The 20,184-nt window shown below is 34.8% G+C and overlaps 1 protein-coding gene across 1 annotated transcript; it reads left to right on the top strand.

Moving 5' to 3' along the window:
• Positions 1-1,044: 1,044 nt before the first annotated feature.
• LOC111693281 lies at positions 1,045-10,125 on the top strand (the record flags this gene model as incomplete). The annotated part of the gene is made up of 8 exons (XM_023457634.1): positions 1,045-1,078; positions 2,015-2,196; positions 8,615-8,740; positions 8,884-9,001; positions 9,069-9,330; positions 9,617-9,707; positions 9,782-9,921; positions 9,993-10,125. Coding segments are annotated over exons 1-8 (1,086 nt in total), but the record flags the coding sequence as incomplete, so codon positions are not given.
• Positions 10,126-20,184: the final 10,059 nt, after the last annotated feature.

Here is a 20,184-nt window from a genome sequence, read left to right as displayed (position 1 = left end):
TCGAGATCTATGTAAACAGGTTCTACAGTAATATGCAAAGAAATCGATACATCTTTGTTCGTCAGATGCGGATAGCGCCTCTTCTCAGCAAAAATTCAGTCGTGTCCGAGACAACAATGCTGGACAGATCAGTTTTACGCTTCAACAATTAAGCGACCTTGACGGGGTGGAAATTCGTCACAGCCAATTCAAGCGACGTCTACCCGTCCTCATTTCAGAGGTCGATTTTTTATGTCACTGATCTCGAAAAGTAGCTGCACTATTTAACCGTCCTTGGTAATTTCAATATATACTCTATTGAATATTAAGTGCAAAGGTGTAGGTAGGCAGGATATGTCTGTACGATTAATACGGTCCAGTATTGTCTTGCCACTGGTTGTATTTTCTCTTTATGGACTAATACTGTTTGGGTGCTGGAAAAGATAACACAAATTGAGTAATGGTATATGATACTGGCTAAATACTGACTTCCAGTATCTAGCCGAAAAACGCCGGGCATTGACTGTTTTGCCAATCATTAACAACGGAAGTTTTTCACTTCCATCCATATTGGCGCCAACAAGAATTGATACTCGCTCTTCACTGTGTCTACCATCAAAACATAGTTGATCTTTGAAATCGTACGTTTTTGATGGAAGGCACAAAACATTTCTTGGCTCGTATTCTTTTAAAATTTTATCGAGCGATGTCATCTAAGCCGCGGCCGATTCATAGTTTACACTACCACTTTCTCCGCATAATTTATTGAACTCAACATCATTTCGAATTATCGAAGTAAATTTATATGGTATCTAGACTCTAAATGCAAAATTTCATTTGAAATTATCAAAATTTCGAATTATGATATTGTTCGAATTATCGAGGTAAATTAACACTGAATTTACATCGAAAACGCTAAAAACAGAGCTTGAATTCGAATTATCGAGAATTTCAAATTATCCAAGTCTCTTTCGATCATCGCATCGGCAGTCGCGAGAAACACCGCGCGCGTCACAATTCCAGAAGGGCGCGATCTTTGCCGAGAGGAGAATCGACTTTGCCAACATGTACATGCTTGAGAATCAGTGCAAGAGTAAAAGTGAGTACTTAATATCTTCGTGCTCGGCTGCATCGAATCAAATGTTACTAATTTTTTTTATAATGATTCTCTAACGCGCATTATTAATTATTATTTCAAATAGATTTTGAGTGCCCATGTTAAATTCTAACGTTGTAAACTCCTTACTCGTGGTTTGTTGTCTCTCCATGAAAAAGCTGTATCTCAAGGAGTGTACAACGTTAGATTTTAACGTGGGTACTACCGTAAAAATCTAGTTGGAATTGTAACTAATTTTAATGTCGAATGAATTTTTAATTTCTAAATGCTCAAAGTAAAAAATACAATCTAAGAGGAATTAAATTAATTATGATTTTACTTGACATACACCATGTTATATTAGAAAGCATTATCAGATGATAAAAAAAATGATCAACAAGTATGTTTGGAATGCATCAATAAGTGATCAATTAATGGATATAAATAAGCTCAGTTTCATGATTTTATCGTTCAGTAAATCATATTATAGGAAATTTTAAACTCACGAACTACATTAAATTTTTATTTATGAACTAACGATTAAAAATTAAGATTTAATTCTTAATCGAAAACGTCCTTAATTAGTTACGTAATTAAGGGGATATAGAAGCTAGCTAAAATATTAAAGTTTCAATCTCGTTTTTTGAAATTTCTACTGAATATTTTGTCATTTGCGACTCTAAGAACATCCAAATGAAGCCTTTTCCATAGAGCCTTTTAAAGAAATATTCAGTAGAAGTTTCAAAAAATTGGATTGAAATTTTGATATTTTGGCTGAAATAATTTTAATTCAACACTTGTCAAATTACCGGTTGAAATTAAAAATTGAATTCAATCGGTTAATTCCAGCCTTGTTTAATTTTTCAATAAATTCAACGCAATGCTGCTTCAGTGTATACGATGCACAATCACGATTAATTTGTAATTTTTTTTTTTCAGCTTATCTCGAACACGACGAGGAGCTCCGCAAGGCTCGCGAGGGCTGCGACGTCGTCGAGGAGTGCCAGCTGCGCAATCTGGAATTTTTGAATCGCGAGCGCTGCTACGTGTTCCGCTGCCGAGTCGACGGCCGTGCCAACCTGAAGAGGCTCGAGCTAAGCTGCGTACCCCAGGTGAAAATAGTATGTAAGATCTGACTCCAGATCTGGCATCAGATCTGGTATAAGATCTGACAAATGTACACCAGATCTACCATCAGATCTGATACCAGATCTTGCATTCGATAATCGCCATCAGAACTTATATCAGATCTGACATCAGATCTAATGTCAGATCTGATGTGACTGTATTGCCTCTAATTAATTAAACAATAAGTTTATTAATAATTAAAATTTTATAATAAATCTTAATAATAAAAGTTGCTGAATCAATTTAAATTCACATTATCAGAAACCTAAATATTGTAGGAATTTTTCTTTAAGTTATTATCGATGTGATTATTAAAATATAACTAAATTTGTTATAAAATTTTAATTATTTATAAACTTATTGTTTAATTAATTAAAGGCAATACAGTCACTTCAGATCTGACATTAGATCTGATATCAGATCTGATATCAGTTCTGATGTCGATTATCGAATACAAGATCTGGTATCAGATCTGATGTCAGATCTGGCGTCAATTTGTCAGATCTTATACCAGATCTAATGCCAGATCTGGAGTCAGATCTTACATACTATTTTCACCTGGGACGCGTCGAGGCTCGCTCTGGGACAAGACGTTATGGAAGAAATATTTCATTCCTTTTTCTTTTTTAGTGGTTTTCAATTATTTGTGGTTTAAATTGTGTGCACGATTCATATACGACAATAAAGAACGCCTGAATTTTCAATAAACACGATATAATAAAAGTATAAGATAATAATCCGAGGCCCACGCAGCTCGACTCATAAAATTAGAGGTAATAATCTTGATTCTCGAACGAGATGTCCTGAATAAATACACACTGCACCGCGCGTGGCATGTAATCTTGACGTCGCGATTGTTTGTCATGATCGTACTCTTTTAACCGCGCGCGCGCGCGCCATTGAGGATTTAACGAGCCGAGAAATATTGTCGTGTCGTCGCAATTTGTGCTTATTTTGTCGGTTTATTATAAGCTCGGGCGAAGAAGAAGGGAAGAAGAAAGAAGCGAAAATATTGTATTATGCACGAGGCTGTGTGCGAGAGCGCATGTATAATGAAGGCGCGCGAGCGTCACCAAAAAGTTTATGAAATAAAAAGGAGAGAAAACACGGGAGAGTGCGCGAGTGAGACGCGAAGCGCGCGCTTAGCTACATGAATTTTCGTTGAATAGCCCAGTACGTGTGTGTGTGTGTATAGAGAAGAGTACATAGCCGTGCGCGAGGAGTTTAAGGGGATTTTACTCGCTTTGAGGCAAGCCTCACAAGGGACTTTCAAGAGGATAAGGCTTGAAATATCCTTACTGTCTGTGTCTTCTCGTCTCGCGTGGAAACACGACGACGACGACGTAGTGACGGAGGCACGGCAGCTCAATGAAAGAAGAGGTGACTCGTCATTGCATTTTAAAAGTTCTCCTGGGCTCGATGTCAAATGTCTCTCTCTCTCTCTCTCTCTCTTCGCGCTTGGTGCACGATATAGATATATGCGAGTTGGACTTAGAGAGAGAAAGAGAGAGAGAGAGAGAGAGAGTAGAAATAAAGTACAAAGGAGAGCGCGAAAATGGGAAAAAAGAAATGGGAGGAGGTTGAAATGATTTGCAATGCAAAAACGTAATTATATTTTCAAATTATAAAAATATGTATTCATTGTACATTTTTAAAAAAATCTGTCGATAATACGTTTTTGGCGTCTCTCAAAAGATCTTTTTGAAGTTCTTCATAAATTTGAATTGCAGAAACTGATAGTACCGTTTTTCCGAATGATTTCTATACCGACACAATATTTTGCCTCTCCTAAATCCTTTACATCAATTTCAGATCTTAACTTACAAGGAGACCACATGAGATGCGGGTCACCAAATGTCCTGATAATTTTTTTCTGGTCTCCTGGTACCTAATAATAAAGCCCCCTATGCTTAGTTTTATCCAATGGGCCTTAGAGCCCATTTTAAAAATCATTTTTTAGATTATTGAAAAATCTTTGTGATTTTCTAACTTGTAATAGGACATATTAAACGAAAAATTGCACAATGTACAAGTCTTAGAACTAGTCAAAGAATACATTTGAATTTTTTCAGAACTTTTAAGACGATTTCTAAGGCTTGTACATTGTGCAATTTTCCGTTTAATATGTCCTATTACAAGTTAGAAAATCACAAAGATTTTTCAATAATCTAGAAAATGATTTTTAAAATGGGCCCTAAGGCCCATTGGATCAAACTAAGCATAGGGGGCTTTATTATTAGATACCAGGAGACCAGAAAAAAATTTTCAGGACATTTGGTGACCCGCATCTCATGTGGTCTCCTTGTTAAATATTAGATCGTTCAATTTTATTTCATTATTGTACGCAATGAGCATGTCATCGACATATAATACAATTAACATTACATAAGTTTTATTTATGTCATAGTACAAACAGGGTTCGGTTTTTGAGGCTTTTAGATTGAATTTTTTAAGTAACTTGAAGTTGCAAGTATGATTTTTAAGTACGAATTTGAGTTTTACATCAAATTTTACATTAAAAACCATGATTCAACCATTTTCATCAAATTGTTAAAAAAAATTTTCTTACGTACAATTAAGTTGTTAATATTAATTATTGACTGAATATAGGGACACGATCGAAAATAGGGGCATATGGGTGATTGTCACGAAAAGGTCGTATTTGATGTCCCATCGTTTATACAGTTGAAAATTGCGACGTAACTTAAATATACAGAATAGTTATATATCAATTAGTTCTAACTTTTACATGTATAATTGAACATAAAAAAATGATAGTACGCCGACTGCAGCTTAGAAATAGTCGAAAATGTCTTTGTCGTCACGCGTCAAAATTTAAAAATTAGTCAAACATTTTAACCAAAAACTGAATTTTTGCATCGGCTTATTATTATAAATATGAATATTTACTCTTAAATATAAGTTTTTCTCAAATTTCTATGTGCAGCAATGATAAAAATTTTTTGACTATCTTTTTAGCAATTTAAAAACACAGAAAGCGTTCGATTTCGAGGCCCAATATAAGCAGGCGCTGCGCATGCTTTCAAACAGCGGTACGTTAACCTTTATCCGCGCGGTCGTTCGAACTTCGTTTGCATCGACAACCGATTTTTTCAGTGTTAGAACAAACGAAAACGACTTCGGTGTAAGTGCAAGTCTTTGTCGTCACGCAGTAAAAAGTAAGTTGAAATAATTTTCTTGGATGTTCTAAACTATCAGGAAAGTTGTGTTTTAGTGTTTTCTTTCGAAAAAGTGTACCATGGTGTATATTTACAATGAACCGTCAATATTGCCTCGTATATTGTTTTTGTCGTCACGCAAATTTGAAAATATAATCGCGATAGAAACCGTGGCATAATCTCGATTAGAAACCCGAGATAACCCTAGCTATTATGAGCACCTTATATCTCGCCAAACGGGGCCGAAACATGAATTTAGCATAGTCCTATAAAAAAGCCAGTGTGGTGCAATAATTGCCTCCTTGAGTCACACGTATCATAATCTACTTTTTTTTTGATTGATCAATTTTTGCGAAAGTATACTTAATTGAATTTAGTTAATTCGCGGTTAGGATAAATGAACATTTAATCATATAGGTTTTTGTTTACGTTTGACACCACTAGGTGGCGTCTGCCTGCGAGCGTCGCTCCTATAAGCAACCGAGCGCTGGTTAGCGTATATAGGCAATTAGCAGTTTGTTTCTGTCAGTTATCGTCGACCAGAAGAAGACGAATATCGTTTCAGAAACACCCTTAGAATGCGCTATCCGCGAATCAAAAGAAGAGGTTAATTTTGATCAACCCAATCTTTTAAAAGAAAATTTGTTTGTGGAGTATGGACACGGTGAAGTACTGTGTCGATTATTCATCGGGAATAATATTCCCAAACAAACAAATTTTCATTCAAACTGCCAAGGCGAGATAGAGGAAATCAAGGACGGTGAACTCCCAGATTTTGAAAATCTTCATGAAGACTTCGAAAGTTAAAAATTCGCAGTCAAGGAGCTAGTACTTGTATACAAATTTCCTGTTACCCACTTGTGAGTTCGATAAATTTATGTATACGCCACCTGTTGGCGATTCATGAACCTAAAAACTTGTTCGAAAGTATCTAGGAAGTTTCTTGGAAGTTTCACTGAAACTTTCGAAATAACCTTTCAGCAAACTTTCATAGAAACTTCTAAGAAAGTTTCCTAAAAGCTTCGATGAAACGTTTACTTATGACTCTATGAAACCATCCTTGCAATTTTTCAGAAAACTTTCAAGAAGCTTCCATGGAAAATTTCTGGAAAGTCTCCTGAAAGTTCCTTGAAAGTGTCTGTGAAGCTTTCTTTAAGCTTTTATTGAATCTTCTAGAATAGTTTCATAGAAGCATCCCTGGGAGAATTAGGGAAGCTTCCTGAAATTTTAAATGAAACTTTCAAAAAAGTAATTTGAGAAACATTTTTTGTAACCTCTCAGAAATCTTTCAGAAAGATTCCATGAAAACTTTTTTGGAAAGCACCCTGAAATTTTTTCGTAAATTTCCATAAAGTAATATACGCCCCTCGGGCGTATTACATATAAGCCATTTTTTTACGAATTTTTCTTTATTTTACCCTTTACTTTGATTAGCTGCCATCAAGTCATTTTTTGACTAAATCGGATCCGGTAGCCACAAATTTCTTCGTTTAAAGTGTATTTTTCACGAGGTCAATGCCGCGAGGGCCTAAGATGGTCTCAAAAAATTCTGCACAAGTATGTAATTGGGCATTTAGTTAGCTTAAACGACTTGACACACCCAACGGGTGTATATAAGTTTCAATACAAAAATTGTAATCTTGATTTTAGTCTTCAATTTTTAAATTTTTTAAAAGAATCGCTAATATAGGACGCGAATGAGAGAGCGAGGCTTACAAGCGTTATAATTTTCAAAATTCATGAATGAATACTTCTCGCTATGATTGAAACAATTCGTTTGCGCGTTAGCTATAGAAACTTATAAATTTAGATTGAAAATTGCCGAGTTGGTGCTTGTATCGCAGGAAAAATAATGTTATGAGCACGACGTAATGATTAATTTCTTAATTTTCTACTCAATATATTGTGTGCACTGTAGATCGGAGAGCCCACACGCATGAAATTGATTTATTCGCTACCAAATGAATGAAATGAAAATTCTCAATTGTTTCGATGTCGAGTAATCCTCTTTACCGCAATTTTACTTATTGAAATTTTAAAAACTATTAAAGTTGTAAATTCATAATGTAAAAATCTATTCTCAATTAGTTCACGATTTATTACACATTAAGCGATCGCCGATCGTCTTCTAACAGCAATAGAACGTTACTATCACATGAAAAAAGTAAAAAATCCGCGAGCTTGGCGCGAACAAATAACGTCGTCAGTTCGCGCATGAAGCTTGAAGTATAAATTTCAAAAAAACAATATTGTTATGCGTCAGAATGGAACAACGGCGAGTAAATTGATTTTGCTGAAATTTTCAGGGTCTGTTATAAATATTAACTGAAAGTTCTCTATTAAATATTCCTCTTCAGGTGTATTAGAACCGAAGATATGCCCACATAAAGGTTGAAAATTGACGTTCTATACATGTGCTATAGTATGTTTCGTAGGTAAAAACTGCTTGTTTGTATAACTCATAATCATGTAATGAGAAAAATATAAATCGCATTGTCAAGTGACTTTGAGTTTTAAAAATAATATAATAAGGAGTATTATAAAATATGCATTGCGCGCATAAAATATAACCTTAGATTTATTCTATTTGTGTAGTTTTTTAGAACGACAAAAAATGATACATTGAAACAAAAATGTAATATTTGCATAATTATAACGCCTTCGAGATGACCAGATCACATTTTATGCCCTCACTTTGTATTATTTTCATCGAAGGAAAATTCGATCGTTTTTATACCTACTAAATAATAATATTTAGTAATAAAGTAGCATAATACAAGCGCAATTAATTTTTAATGCGAACGCTTTGAAACTCCCATAAATGAAAGTGAACAATACGATTTTTCATATATATTACGTTTCAATAAATAAATGGGCTAAAACGATTTTTATTATTCAACTGCTGCGTGGCTTTTAAAATTATTTAGTTTCAATTCAAACTTTGAGCAGTGAAATCTTTATATACATTACTCTACAACAATAAAATGATAAAAGAACATAAGAAATTTTTGTTTTCCGAAAAATATTATTCTCCTGAAGCTTCTGCAAATTTTATTATTAAATCACTTCGTTTGGTTTTTATCGATCCTCTAATGAGTCAACCACTTAAGCTTTTTGGAAGATTTACTATTTTCAGCTGCGTAGGCTTCTATCTACTGAATATGGTAATTTCATTCGAAATGTATAATATATCACTAAAAGACAATACATTAAATTTTTAATTTCTATTCAGGTCCTCATTGCGTTATCTGGTTTGATAAACAAAAATGTGCCTGGCCACGAATTAGTGGAGGCTACTGTTTACAGTGGATTCTTATTATGTGTTCTTTCAATTTATGCTTTAAGCTTTGATGACAAGGTAAATGAGACTTCTATTAATAATTTAAAAAAATGACGTTGAAGAAAATATCTACACTAACTCTGAAATGAAAATTTAAAAAAAATATGCGTCAAAATTTTTAATTTAAACATGCGGTTACTATGTATCCGTAACAAAAACAGTTAATTGCGGCCAGCAGCATAATGATGGAGATATGGAAAGAATTTAGAGAAGAAGACGAAAGAAGTATTATAATAGAAAAATTAAGACAAGGTTTTACAATATCTATGTTGTATTCAGGTACTTTTTTTTCGTTTCGATGGTCGATCACTAAGAAAAAATGATTTCTTACCTCATTTTTTCGCAGTAATCATGTATACTATTTTTGTTGGATGCTCGTTACAACCAGAAGTAAAATATAGAGCAATCAGTTGGATTTCTGTCAACAAAACGATAGAAAAAGATTTGTTCTTTCCCATCTACTTTACCAAACAACTAAAAGACAATTATTATTTAGCATTATTTGTATTTGTCCTCGGTGGTTTGATGTTGGGTACAATACTCAGTATATTCAATTACTTCCAAACGACCCTTTGGAAGTTTATCGTAGCCTCATTACTACTCATTGGGTGATTTTCAGTTGTTCAAATATCTATCACAAATCTTTGCCTCGATTCTCAGAAACTTTTTTATTTAACATTTTTTACTAATTTTCATTTTAGAAATGATTTGAAACGAATTCAAAAAGAAATTGAATCCAGTTTTGTGCTTGTTACACATAAGAAAAAAGTGGCTATAATAAATAAAAAAATTCGTTGCAATATTTACAAACATCAAAAAACTATTGAGTTGAGTGCAATAAAAATGAAAACAATTTCGAGAAATTTTTATTGTCGCAAAATTTTTCTGTTTTAGACTTCTCAATGTGCTTCAACTTTTTGCTCAGCAAAAATATTTCATTGTCATAATTGTAATTATAATAGAGCTGACCTTGGCAGGATTTTGGGTGAGATAAAAATTTTATGTATAAATTTAATAATTTTTATTATTTAATATTTTATAACAACAATTTAAGTTCAGTTCTTGTATGTCATCTCTTACGATAAAAATTATGCCCTGAAAACTGTTGTGTGGATGATAGTAGCAATTTGCAATCTGTTCTACATTATTCATCCAGGTCAAGAATTAATAAATGCGAACAATAGACTGTGGGGTGGCTGGTAATTTTTAAAGTAAAAATTAAATTAAAATAATATTAAATATCCAAAAGAAATCACTCTTTTTCTTTCAGCTGCAATTGCAAGTGGTACATTTTCCCTGCCAAAGAAAGACAATTGATTCTTTTAATGATGATTCGAACTTCAAAACCATTCTTATTAACTGCTGGTCCAATAATACCTATGAGTTACGAAACTTCTGCGCGTGTAAGTGAGCTCGTCGTATTATAAGACACTTTTGGACCAACGGTTATTTAATATTTTACAGATTTTAAAACTAGTGATATCTTATTTTATGGCTTTGTATCAAATTTCACGGAAGCTTCTTTTTTAGGCTACCTCTCATTGTAACAGTAAAGGTATCAAATATCTTTGGTAGAAATGCTTCACATTTTTCAGCTAGTTTTTTTTACAAATATGCAACATTTGGCTAAAATTTGTTCAAAACCGTACTATAATTATTTTTACTTTGTCACTTGAAAATTTACAGATAAAAGTACTCGTCATCTAGCGGCAGATGTTTCAAATAGTATATTAATTGTCTTATTTTAATTTCGATTCAATCACTTTTATACTTCTATACTTACGGTCTCTCCGTTGTCGCGCTTAAACTTGTGCATGTAAAGAATTTTACCTGCAAAAAAGTGTGCGCCTCGCGACGAAGCTCGTCATCGTACTATATATACCAAAATCTCAGTGCACATAAACTCTCAACACTCTTTATAAATGGTTCTATCGAGTAGAGGCATTTCTTTCTTCTCTCGGCTCGGCCGGGGTATCTATAATGTACATTTATAGCCATATATAGAAGAGCTAGTGAGAGAAAGAGAGAGAGAGAGAGTGAAAGAGAGCCCGAGGCCTGTTAGGGGATTTTATTGGATATTCGATGCCCTGCAAAATCGCCCATCAAACGCCACCACCCCGTATCTATACTATGCGCTACGACCGCTACGATTTTAACTCTTGCCTCTCACTCTCTTTATATTCCCTCGCGTATTAGCACGTCCGTATATAATAGGTGAGCAGCAGCAGCAACAGTACAAGTGGTGGTGCACATGCAGCTCGCACCGGGACATAAATCACGTATTATATACACGCGTGATTTCTCGAACGCGAGAATAGACTCTGCTGCAGCCCGCCCGGAAATCTTTATTTCGTGTTTTAAGCGCGCGCGGGAGCCTCGAATCAATGGCTTTTTATAATGTATTTATGCGAGTCTCGGAGAGTCGTTGAATCCCCGGGAAATCACGAATTCAATGATTTTTTCCACGCGCGCTATGCGATTACATCGAGAGCTCGTTTCGCGAGTTCGCGCCCTTTTTTTCTCTTTCTCTACCTCTCGCACGTATTTTTATGGTGTGTGGCGCGACACGAGCCGAAAATGATGTTTTATACATCTATATACGTGCGCGTTATCAGTAATTGACAGCATCAATTTCATGAAAAAAAAAGGCAAAAACAAATATAACATGTAACTACGTAATCATCGCGTGTGAAACGAATAAATAAAGGGTTCATTTGTACACAACTGCCATGAGGCAATCTCTCGAACACGCAGAAGTGGACGAGCGTTAACAAGTACGTGTACACACGCGTTATAACGAAACACTGAAAAGTAATTGGACAGTATTTGATGGCGCCACTTGTATTACAGCAATTATAATATTGTTTTAAAAAAACTATAGCTCCTGTACAATTTCTCGCCACGATTTTAATCGCATATTTCTCTATGTAATAATATCAACAGTGTTTTCCAAAAATTATTAAACAATTCTTGCTCCCCAAAATGTCAAACACAAACTCCATTCACCTGAGCGAGCGTGAGCGAGCTTTTTTTGTTGTTTTTTTGTTGAGTAGTTCATTACAATTACATGATCTTAGAATAGAGAATCGATTTTTAAAAATGCCAAAAAACGATAAAAAACTAATGTTTCGTAAAAAAAAAACAAATCGATTCAGATAATAGTCTGTGTAGCTTGAGTAAAGATCGCCATTATATAAAAATTAAAAAAAAATGTGTAGCATTACATAAAAATTAATTTTAATAATTTTTTTTTATAATAATAATTTTAAAAAAAAATAAAAAAATAAAACAATAATTATAACACATATATTCTACGTTGTAAACTCTGCATGTACTGATTTATAGATTTATAATAATTGATAGGCATTGCTAATGATGCAACTCGAAAGGTACAAAAAACCAAAAAATATAAAATTTATTGAAAAAAAAAAAAAAAATTTGTTTTAATTAAAAAGAAATTGGCTCGCTTTAACCCGTTAACGCCGAGACGGACAGAATTTTTTTCTCTATTGTAGTCTGCAATTAAATCATCTTATCGGAACGAGAAAAATTTTTGAGTACTCATTTTCTATGTAAAATTTGATGTACTTTTTGAATATGGGTTTATAATTAACCTCTGATAAATATTAAAAAAGTTATAAACAATTTACTGCGAAAAAACACGATTTCGAATCTTGAAAAAAAACTTTGATTCAAATTTTTTTTACGAAAGTGACTTGACCTGTGGCCAATAATACCTAAAATTGTGGAATAATGACCTACAGTTTAAAGTACTGTAGGTGGGGTTTGAATATTCAATAAATTTTTTTTCTAATGTTGATCGTTTTCAAACAAAAAAGCACATTTTTTGGAACATTTGGTAAATTTCTTGGGAAAAGTGTATTTTTTGGAGTCTACCATTTTGAATATTTAAACCCCACCTACAGTACTTTAAACTGTTTTAAATTTGAATCAAAGTTTTTTTTCAAGATTCGTAATCGTGTTTTTTCACAGTAAATTGTTTATAACTTTTTTAATATTTATCAGAGGTTAATTATAAACCCATATTCAAAAAGTACATCAAATTTTACATAGAAAATGAGTACTCAAAAATTTTTCTCGCTCCGATAAGATGATTCAATTGTAGACTACAATAGAGAAAAAAATTCTGTCCGTTTCGGCGTTAACGGGTTAATGAAGGAGAAATGAATTTCAGTATTTTGTGCGTCCACCGTTAGTTTTTTAGAATGGGCAGAAAATTTGGAAGCGATCTTTTTTCTTTAGACGTCGAAAGCAGAAATTTTGACTAGAATTTTGGGGACAGAAAGCAAGAATTTTCGAAAGAATTGTTGACTTCACTGCTTAACATAGAAGCATTTGAAAATTGACAAAATTTCGATGAAACTTTTTTTTGCGATAATTTTGTTGAGTAGTACATAAAACTTTAGTGAAATTCTCGCATAAACCATAAATATTTCGCAAAAGATCAATCATTTAACGTGGAAACTCATCCGAAATATACATCAAGTTTCGCAAATTTTTTATAAGTTCCAAGTTACAAAAAGCAAAGTTTGGCGAGTCGTATGAACCAAAGTCGTATTAACTGTGCGGAATGCAGAAATTTACGCAAAATGCATATTAAGTTTCGCTAAACTTTTCAAATCAATAAGTCATAGACTATGAGCATAGAGCCCACTGAAACCAACGCTGACTACAAAAGGATTACCACTTTTGATCAATGTGGACAGATCGGTTTCTTTGCATTTAGTTTAGTTTCATTCAATTTTTTTGTCATCATAACATGTATACATCGGCTATGTTGCTATTGTCGATCTAAACATGTTGAACCAATTGCAAACTGCCCTCTACCTTCTCCCCCTTTAGGACATCTTAGCAGTTGATCTGATAACTGCTAAGTTACATTTTAAACTATGATTTGAGGATTACTTCTACACATATTCTTTTAATTTTTATATAATGGCGATCTTTACTCAAGCCACCAAGAATATTATTAACTATATAATAATATAATATTAATAATAAGAAATTTTATTATAATATTATTAATGCCTATGTACTTTTCATAGCTGTATGAGACATGAGATATAGAAAAAAATGAGAAATAAGACACAATTATTTTAAAATATTTCTTATTTTCATTTAAAATGTGAAATGACTCTTCTCTAGATCAAAATTACTCTTACTATTCAATGATTTTTAGATTTCTTAAAATATTTCTTACATGTTAGACCCACGAAAAAATTCAAATTTATATCTCTAAGTTATGTAAAATTTTTCAAATATCTTTTCTTAAATATCAAAGAAAAGATTAAAAGTCTAAAAATAACTGGTTGATTCTCCCGACTGATATATTTTATTATAATTTAATTAATGTACATTATTATTTTTACTTAAATAAAGAATAACTACATGCGCGCCGGAACCTCGGTATATTTCGATCATAGACTATGAGCATAGAGCCCACTTAAACCAACACTGAGTGCAAAAGGATGTACCGCTTTTGACCAATGTGGAGAGATCGGTTCGTTTGCATTCTTTTATTTTTTGAAGAAAGTAATCATGATTCTTAAAAGAGAAAATAGCGAACAAACCTTCTATTCGACATTTTGCACTTGTATCACATCTGAACGCTGCCTTCTTATCTATATAGGCCCACGACACACGATACGTTGTACGCGGCACATATTGCATAAAGATAAGGCCAGATGCCGAGGTGCGGCTAAGCTCCGACGCGCTCGCCTAGCAAAAACCGACCGACGGACGGCGTCGAAACTTTGATATTCGCGAGAGAAGACGAGGGTAAAAAGACGAGACTCGGTCGAGGGATGTTCTCTGCTGCTGCTGCTGCTGCTGCTGGCGCTCATGGAGCAAGAAAAAACTGCGGCAAAGTGGAAAAAAAGCTCGAGTCCGCAAAGTACTCGGCAAAACGTGTGTAGCGAAGCGTCATCCTTGAGCTTGGCGTACGGGCGGAGGATGAGGCAGAGACGAAGCGACTGAACTTAATAGCATTTCGTTTTTCCTTTTCCGAAAGCTCGCACACGGTCTGCACGTTGTCCAGCGCCAGCGCAGAAATAGTAAATACACACACACACGATGCACGCGCGCGCGGTGACTCAAGGCGAATCCTTTTTCGGCCGGGAATCGGAAAAATTCCTCGTACACACGAATAGTGTACCACTTTATCGAGACTTTTCGAGCTCATCACACATCTGGTACATTAGAGAAGAAAAAAAAGTCAATTTCATTCGACAAATTTTTCTTCCTCTCTCAATTTTCTTTTTGTTTTTTTATTCTTAAAAAATTTCATTTTTCCATTCGAACTCTCTATATATACAGCTTAAACATTCTGCCAAAAGTAAATATTCAATTTCTGTGTGCGCGCGCGTGAGTAATCCCGAGCCACGCTGTAAAACTTCAGTCTGTAATTCAAACCCTTTAAAGAAGTTCACTGCAGTGTAAGTGTGAAGTTTATAGAGGCAGGACTTTTAAAAAATTTCTAAAGAATCTCTTGTAAGAAAGAGAAAGAGAGAGAGAGAGAGAGAGAGAGAGAGAGAGAGAGAGAGAGGGAGAAAAAAAATCGTTCCTCGGCGAGCGCACTCGAGCAATGCGCGAGAGCGCAAAGAAAAACGTTTAGAGAGCTAGCCTAGGTGATAAAAAGGTGTAAAGGGAAAAAAGACGAGGGGGGAGAGAAAATGTGAATGAATCGTTGGGAATAAAAGAAAAAGTGCCGCTTGCCCGCAGTTACGGAAAACCAGGTGAGGGGGTGAACCGGAGCCGAGTAGTTCCCCTTCCATTCCCGACATTTCTCGAGATAACGAAAAATATGTCATGCATATTTATCATTCGCTTTTATGTATATGTATAGACTTACAGAGAGAGAGAGAGAGAGATATGGCCCTTCTCTTCGCGCAAAGTCCAATGCTGCGTCTGATAGATCCGCTATATACCTTATAGATCTGTGTCGCCCGACTATTTTTCCATAAAAGATCGCTTAATAATCGCATCTCTCTCTCTTTCTCTCGCAGTTACAGCGCATCCGACAAATATATACTCAAGAGGCAGACTGTGAAGTGCAAACTTATCGCTATGGTCATCTTGTACGATATCTTCTTTTACTCGCGCACACACGCACCCGCCTCACGTAGCGCGGGTGAACTTTTGCGCGCAGTAATGTAAATTGAGTTGTGCCAGACGTAACGGCCAATTCCCCTAGAGGCTTTCTTGTGCTCTCTTTGGCGTTGTTGTTGTTGCTGTTGTTGTTGGCTCCGTAGTTGTTGCTGTTGCTCGCCTATACATGTGCTGCGCAGCATTATCAACTCCCTTACATGCGAACGTGTCGGGTGCGCGCGACTGGTGATGTACTCGGACAGCTAGCTTTTCTGCGGCGCGCGCGAGTTTACGTATACATCCATCCGCGACAGGACGCATCGGACGCACCCCGTTCGCTCATGCATACACCGTGTACGTAATATAAATATAATACATAAAACTTGAGTACTATAATATTTTGGGTAGTGGCTACGAAAATGAGTTTTTTATTACAAATAACGAGTCAGACCACGTTTTTTGGTACTTGACTGTTCATAATTTTTGAACCGCTCGAGTCTTCAACTTGAAATTATATACAGACCTTTGTTATTAGATTACCTTATCGATTGAGATATCTATGAATAAAATCGAAGAGCGGTATACTTGTCGAAAAATCGAGTTAACTTTAAAGACAAGTTTCTCCGTGAAAATTAACTTTTTCTTGAAAAACCGATGCTACCATAAGAAAGAGCAGACAAAAATCTATCGGCTTACATTTGCGCAATATTTTTTCAGACCAAATTGCGTCGGCCACAGCGAGTTAGAATAGTTTTGATACATTAAAAAAGGCCCCGCGCGAGTGCACTGTCTTGTCGAGCGCAAAATACGTCATATATGGCACGTGATTCGAGCTCAAAGCTTTTTTTCTAGCTCTCGCGTCTGGCGATATACCATTGTTTGATTCTTTGAGTTCGCCGAGAAATGAGAGAGCGGTTGCAAGGTCGAGTCGCGATTTTTCTCCTTTTTTCTTCGTGAATCGAGATGCACGTTTTGTAACTTTTTATTTTTATTTTTAGATTCACGTGCTACCGGAGCATCGCACGAAATATTCTAATTCTCATTTTTCTCCGTTTAATCATTCTCCGAATCTCGAGCGATCTTGAATAATCTAAAGATTCAACGGGCTGGAATTGTGTACGCGATGCTACAGCCAAAAAAGTCGCTAAAGCTCACTGACGTTTTATTTATTTTTTTGTTTTGTTTCTTTTTTTTCACTCTTTTCTCGTCCGTCTTTCTCTCTTTGCTTCTTGCTAGACGATGATAATGGGTAAATAGTGTAGCGTCACGGAGCTACGAACTTTTTTACAAGACAGAAATCAATTAATTAATTACACAGGGTGTAAATGAAGAACGCGTAGCAGCTTCGTCCACTATGCAGAGCACGCAAGACAACGTTTTTTTCTTTTCATTTCTATATACTCATTTTCGCACTTTTACGCTGAGTCGCGTGCGTGCGAAAAAGTGAATAATGTCGTTGAGCTCGCGTGACAAGTATTAAATCATTCGCTATTATATGCGCACACTTGAAAACAGGTAGTCGCGAGTGAGTTTTTAATCGAAAAGTCATTACATTATCGTTGGGAAATCGTTGAAACTTGACGATAAATCCGCCTTCGCTACAGCGCCGAAGCCGCGATGGATATAAAGGCTCCCTTTAAAATCGAGTTAACGGAGCCATTAAAGGAATATTACACGCGTGTGTGAGCGCATCCGATCTGCCTCCCTCCTTTCATTATGCACCACACGTAATAAGGGAAAAAATCGCGCGGGTATCGATTGAAATCGCGATAGTCGAAGGAACAAAGGGAGGAAGGGAGAGAACGAAGCAGAAGCACGTAAAGGAGTTCAAACAAAAGTAATTTCGCTGATGCCATGCGTCGTGTTATACGTATGTAGTATCGCAAACTCGGTTACGTCGACGGACCATGTTCAACTGACTCTCGAGAAGATTGAGAAAAATTATTTACGAATGATAAGGCGCTGTAAAATTATTCAATAAAAAATAAATAATTCAACGATCTAGGTGTTTTTTCATCATTTTTCAAAAGTATTATGATACTCTTGAATTTATAATAAATCGAAATCTTCGTAAAACCTTTACAATTCAATTCTCGCTCGCGCTGCTCGATATTAGTTTACATTCGAATAACTTCGTTTTTCTCCCGGGCGTTCGCTCATTGTATTTTGCTGGCGCAACCAACAGAAATTTTCTATAATCGACATTTCTCTTTGTAAAGAAAGCTCATTTAAACCTCATTATAAATTCAATTATCGCTCTTGACTATTATTTCCCTCATCGTATTTCAATTTCATATTCAAGCTTTGAAGCTCGACTACGTTTCTTCTTCTTCTTTTACTTCTTTTTTTTCCACCTTTCATATTATTGCCTTTGTAAAGTTAATGAGAATGTTTTTTAAGGAGTTCAAGAATATATGTATATAAAACATAGTTTTTTTATAATGAATAATACAATAAAATACAATAATTCGTGCGAAAAAGTCTTCAACGTATTGTCCTCTTCCGCGTCTTTCGCGTCATCCGCATCTAGAACAAAGAACCCACAATTTAAAATTCACATAATTCTTCTTGAAAGTAATTTTCAGTATCATTGTTGATTGATTTCGTGCAAGCTTTAGGAATAATAACATCACGAAATTTCTGCAACATGTGAGTCATTTCATGTCAAGTCTCCAGCGGTGCGCGCGAGCGGACTTATTAAGCCAAACTGCTCAATTTGTAACTCGTCAGACAATCATCGAAATGCACCTAGAAAAAGTATGAGCCACATGATTTCGATGGAAAATTACCTCGGCTTTCTGATGGCGAGGACAGTTTTCCAAAAATTTTCCATTTTCCTTGCGAAAATTTCTGAATAACCTTCCAAGTCAAATATCTCAAAAAGGGCATTTTTAAGATTTTTCTAACTAGTCTGAATCGAAAACTGAGGAAATTTCCTATCGATATACAAGTTTTCAAAGAGTGGTATTGATTATTACATAAGAAAATACAGCGACGAACGTGTAAAATCGTGAGATTTGGCGCCGCGCGGGCCGAAAAGTCGCGTTTTTACACGTTCGTCGCTGTATTTCGCTAAATAATAATCAATAACACTCTTTGAAAACTTGCAATCGATAGGAAATTTCCTCAGCTTCCGATGCAGACTATTTAGAAAAATCTTAAAAAGGCCCTTTTTGAGATGTTCCATTGAAACCATTGTAAAATTAATGTAAAAATATCATATTTAATGGAATTTTTATCGCTCTTTTCAAATCTGTCATCAGATTTACGATATATGTAACCTTTTCAAAAATGCATTTGTTTATACAAGAAAAACGTGAATTTTGAACATTTGTCTTGAAAATGATCGTATTTTACACCACGATTACGCATTCGGATCGAATTAATAATTTAGATTATATATAATAAGTTAGGTAATAGATGAAATAATAGTAAGATAAGATAAAAGATAAAATGATAGATAAAATAATAGATAAGATACGACTAGATAAGATAAGAAATCACTTTTCTTTAAAATTTCTTTCTTTTTTTCAAAAGAAATTGAAAACAATTAAATGAAATTTTAAAATAATGTCTCATATCCTGTGAGTGTTGTCTTAAAATGAAATAGTATACGTTGCATTAAATATTTACCGGAAATTGTTCTCAATTCGCTTTTCCACTTATAAACCTAACTAGGCTTATATTCGTGGAAAATGTCATTCAAACACACGTTACATTCGATTTCTAGATTAGAAAGTGACTTATCCCATCGAGAACCGCGAAAGAAGATACATACAGTATATAGTATATTGTACACATAACTTAAGGCGGTAAAACACCGCAGAATTGTTTTAAAATGAAATTTCTTTTAGCTTAAAAAGTCCTTGAATATCTCAAAATTAAGGCTGTTCAGGGGTCTACCACGTGCTACTCATAATGAGATGTATAGTAGTACGGAATCTACTTTATAGAGTAAACCTCTAATTTAAAATTGAAAGTGAAAGTTTTATTAAAGGTCGATTGTACGGTGCAGGAATTACAGACTTCAGATTTTTTAATTTATTGAATCTTTGTGAATGAACAATTTTGATTCACACGAACAATTTTCAGTTAATTTCTAATTGTTTTTATGACGCCAGTTTTGCCAAACCACAGGTACAGTTCGCTGTGTTTATACCGAATGAAAATAATTGTTTGGGTGTTATTCGTTTTTACATCTAAAAGTGACTTCGATGTGTATAATATATGTATATCGCTTCTGTGGCATACGCACGAATTAAAATTCGCATTCTATACACTGGCTATGTCGTTGAAAATCTTAAAAAAAGAATATACGAGCTGGACCAAACCGACGCCACGACTATCATGATGAT

Source organism: Trichogramma pretiosum, unplaced genomic scaffold, assembly GCF_000599845.2.
Source record: "Trichogramma pretiosum strain Unisexual culture from Peru unplaced genomic scaffold, Tpre_2.0 scaffold209, whole genome shotgun sequence".
Lineage (NCBI taxonomy): Eukaryota > Metazoa > Arthropoda > Insecta > Hymenoptera > Trichogrammatidae > Trichogramma > Trichogramma pretiosum.
The sequence above is the reverse complement of the archived record's forward strand: the minus strand, read 5'-3'. Positions and strand labels throughout refer to the sequence as shown.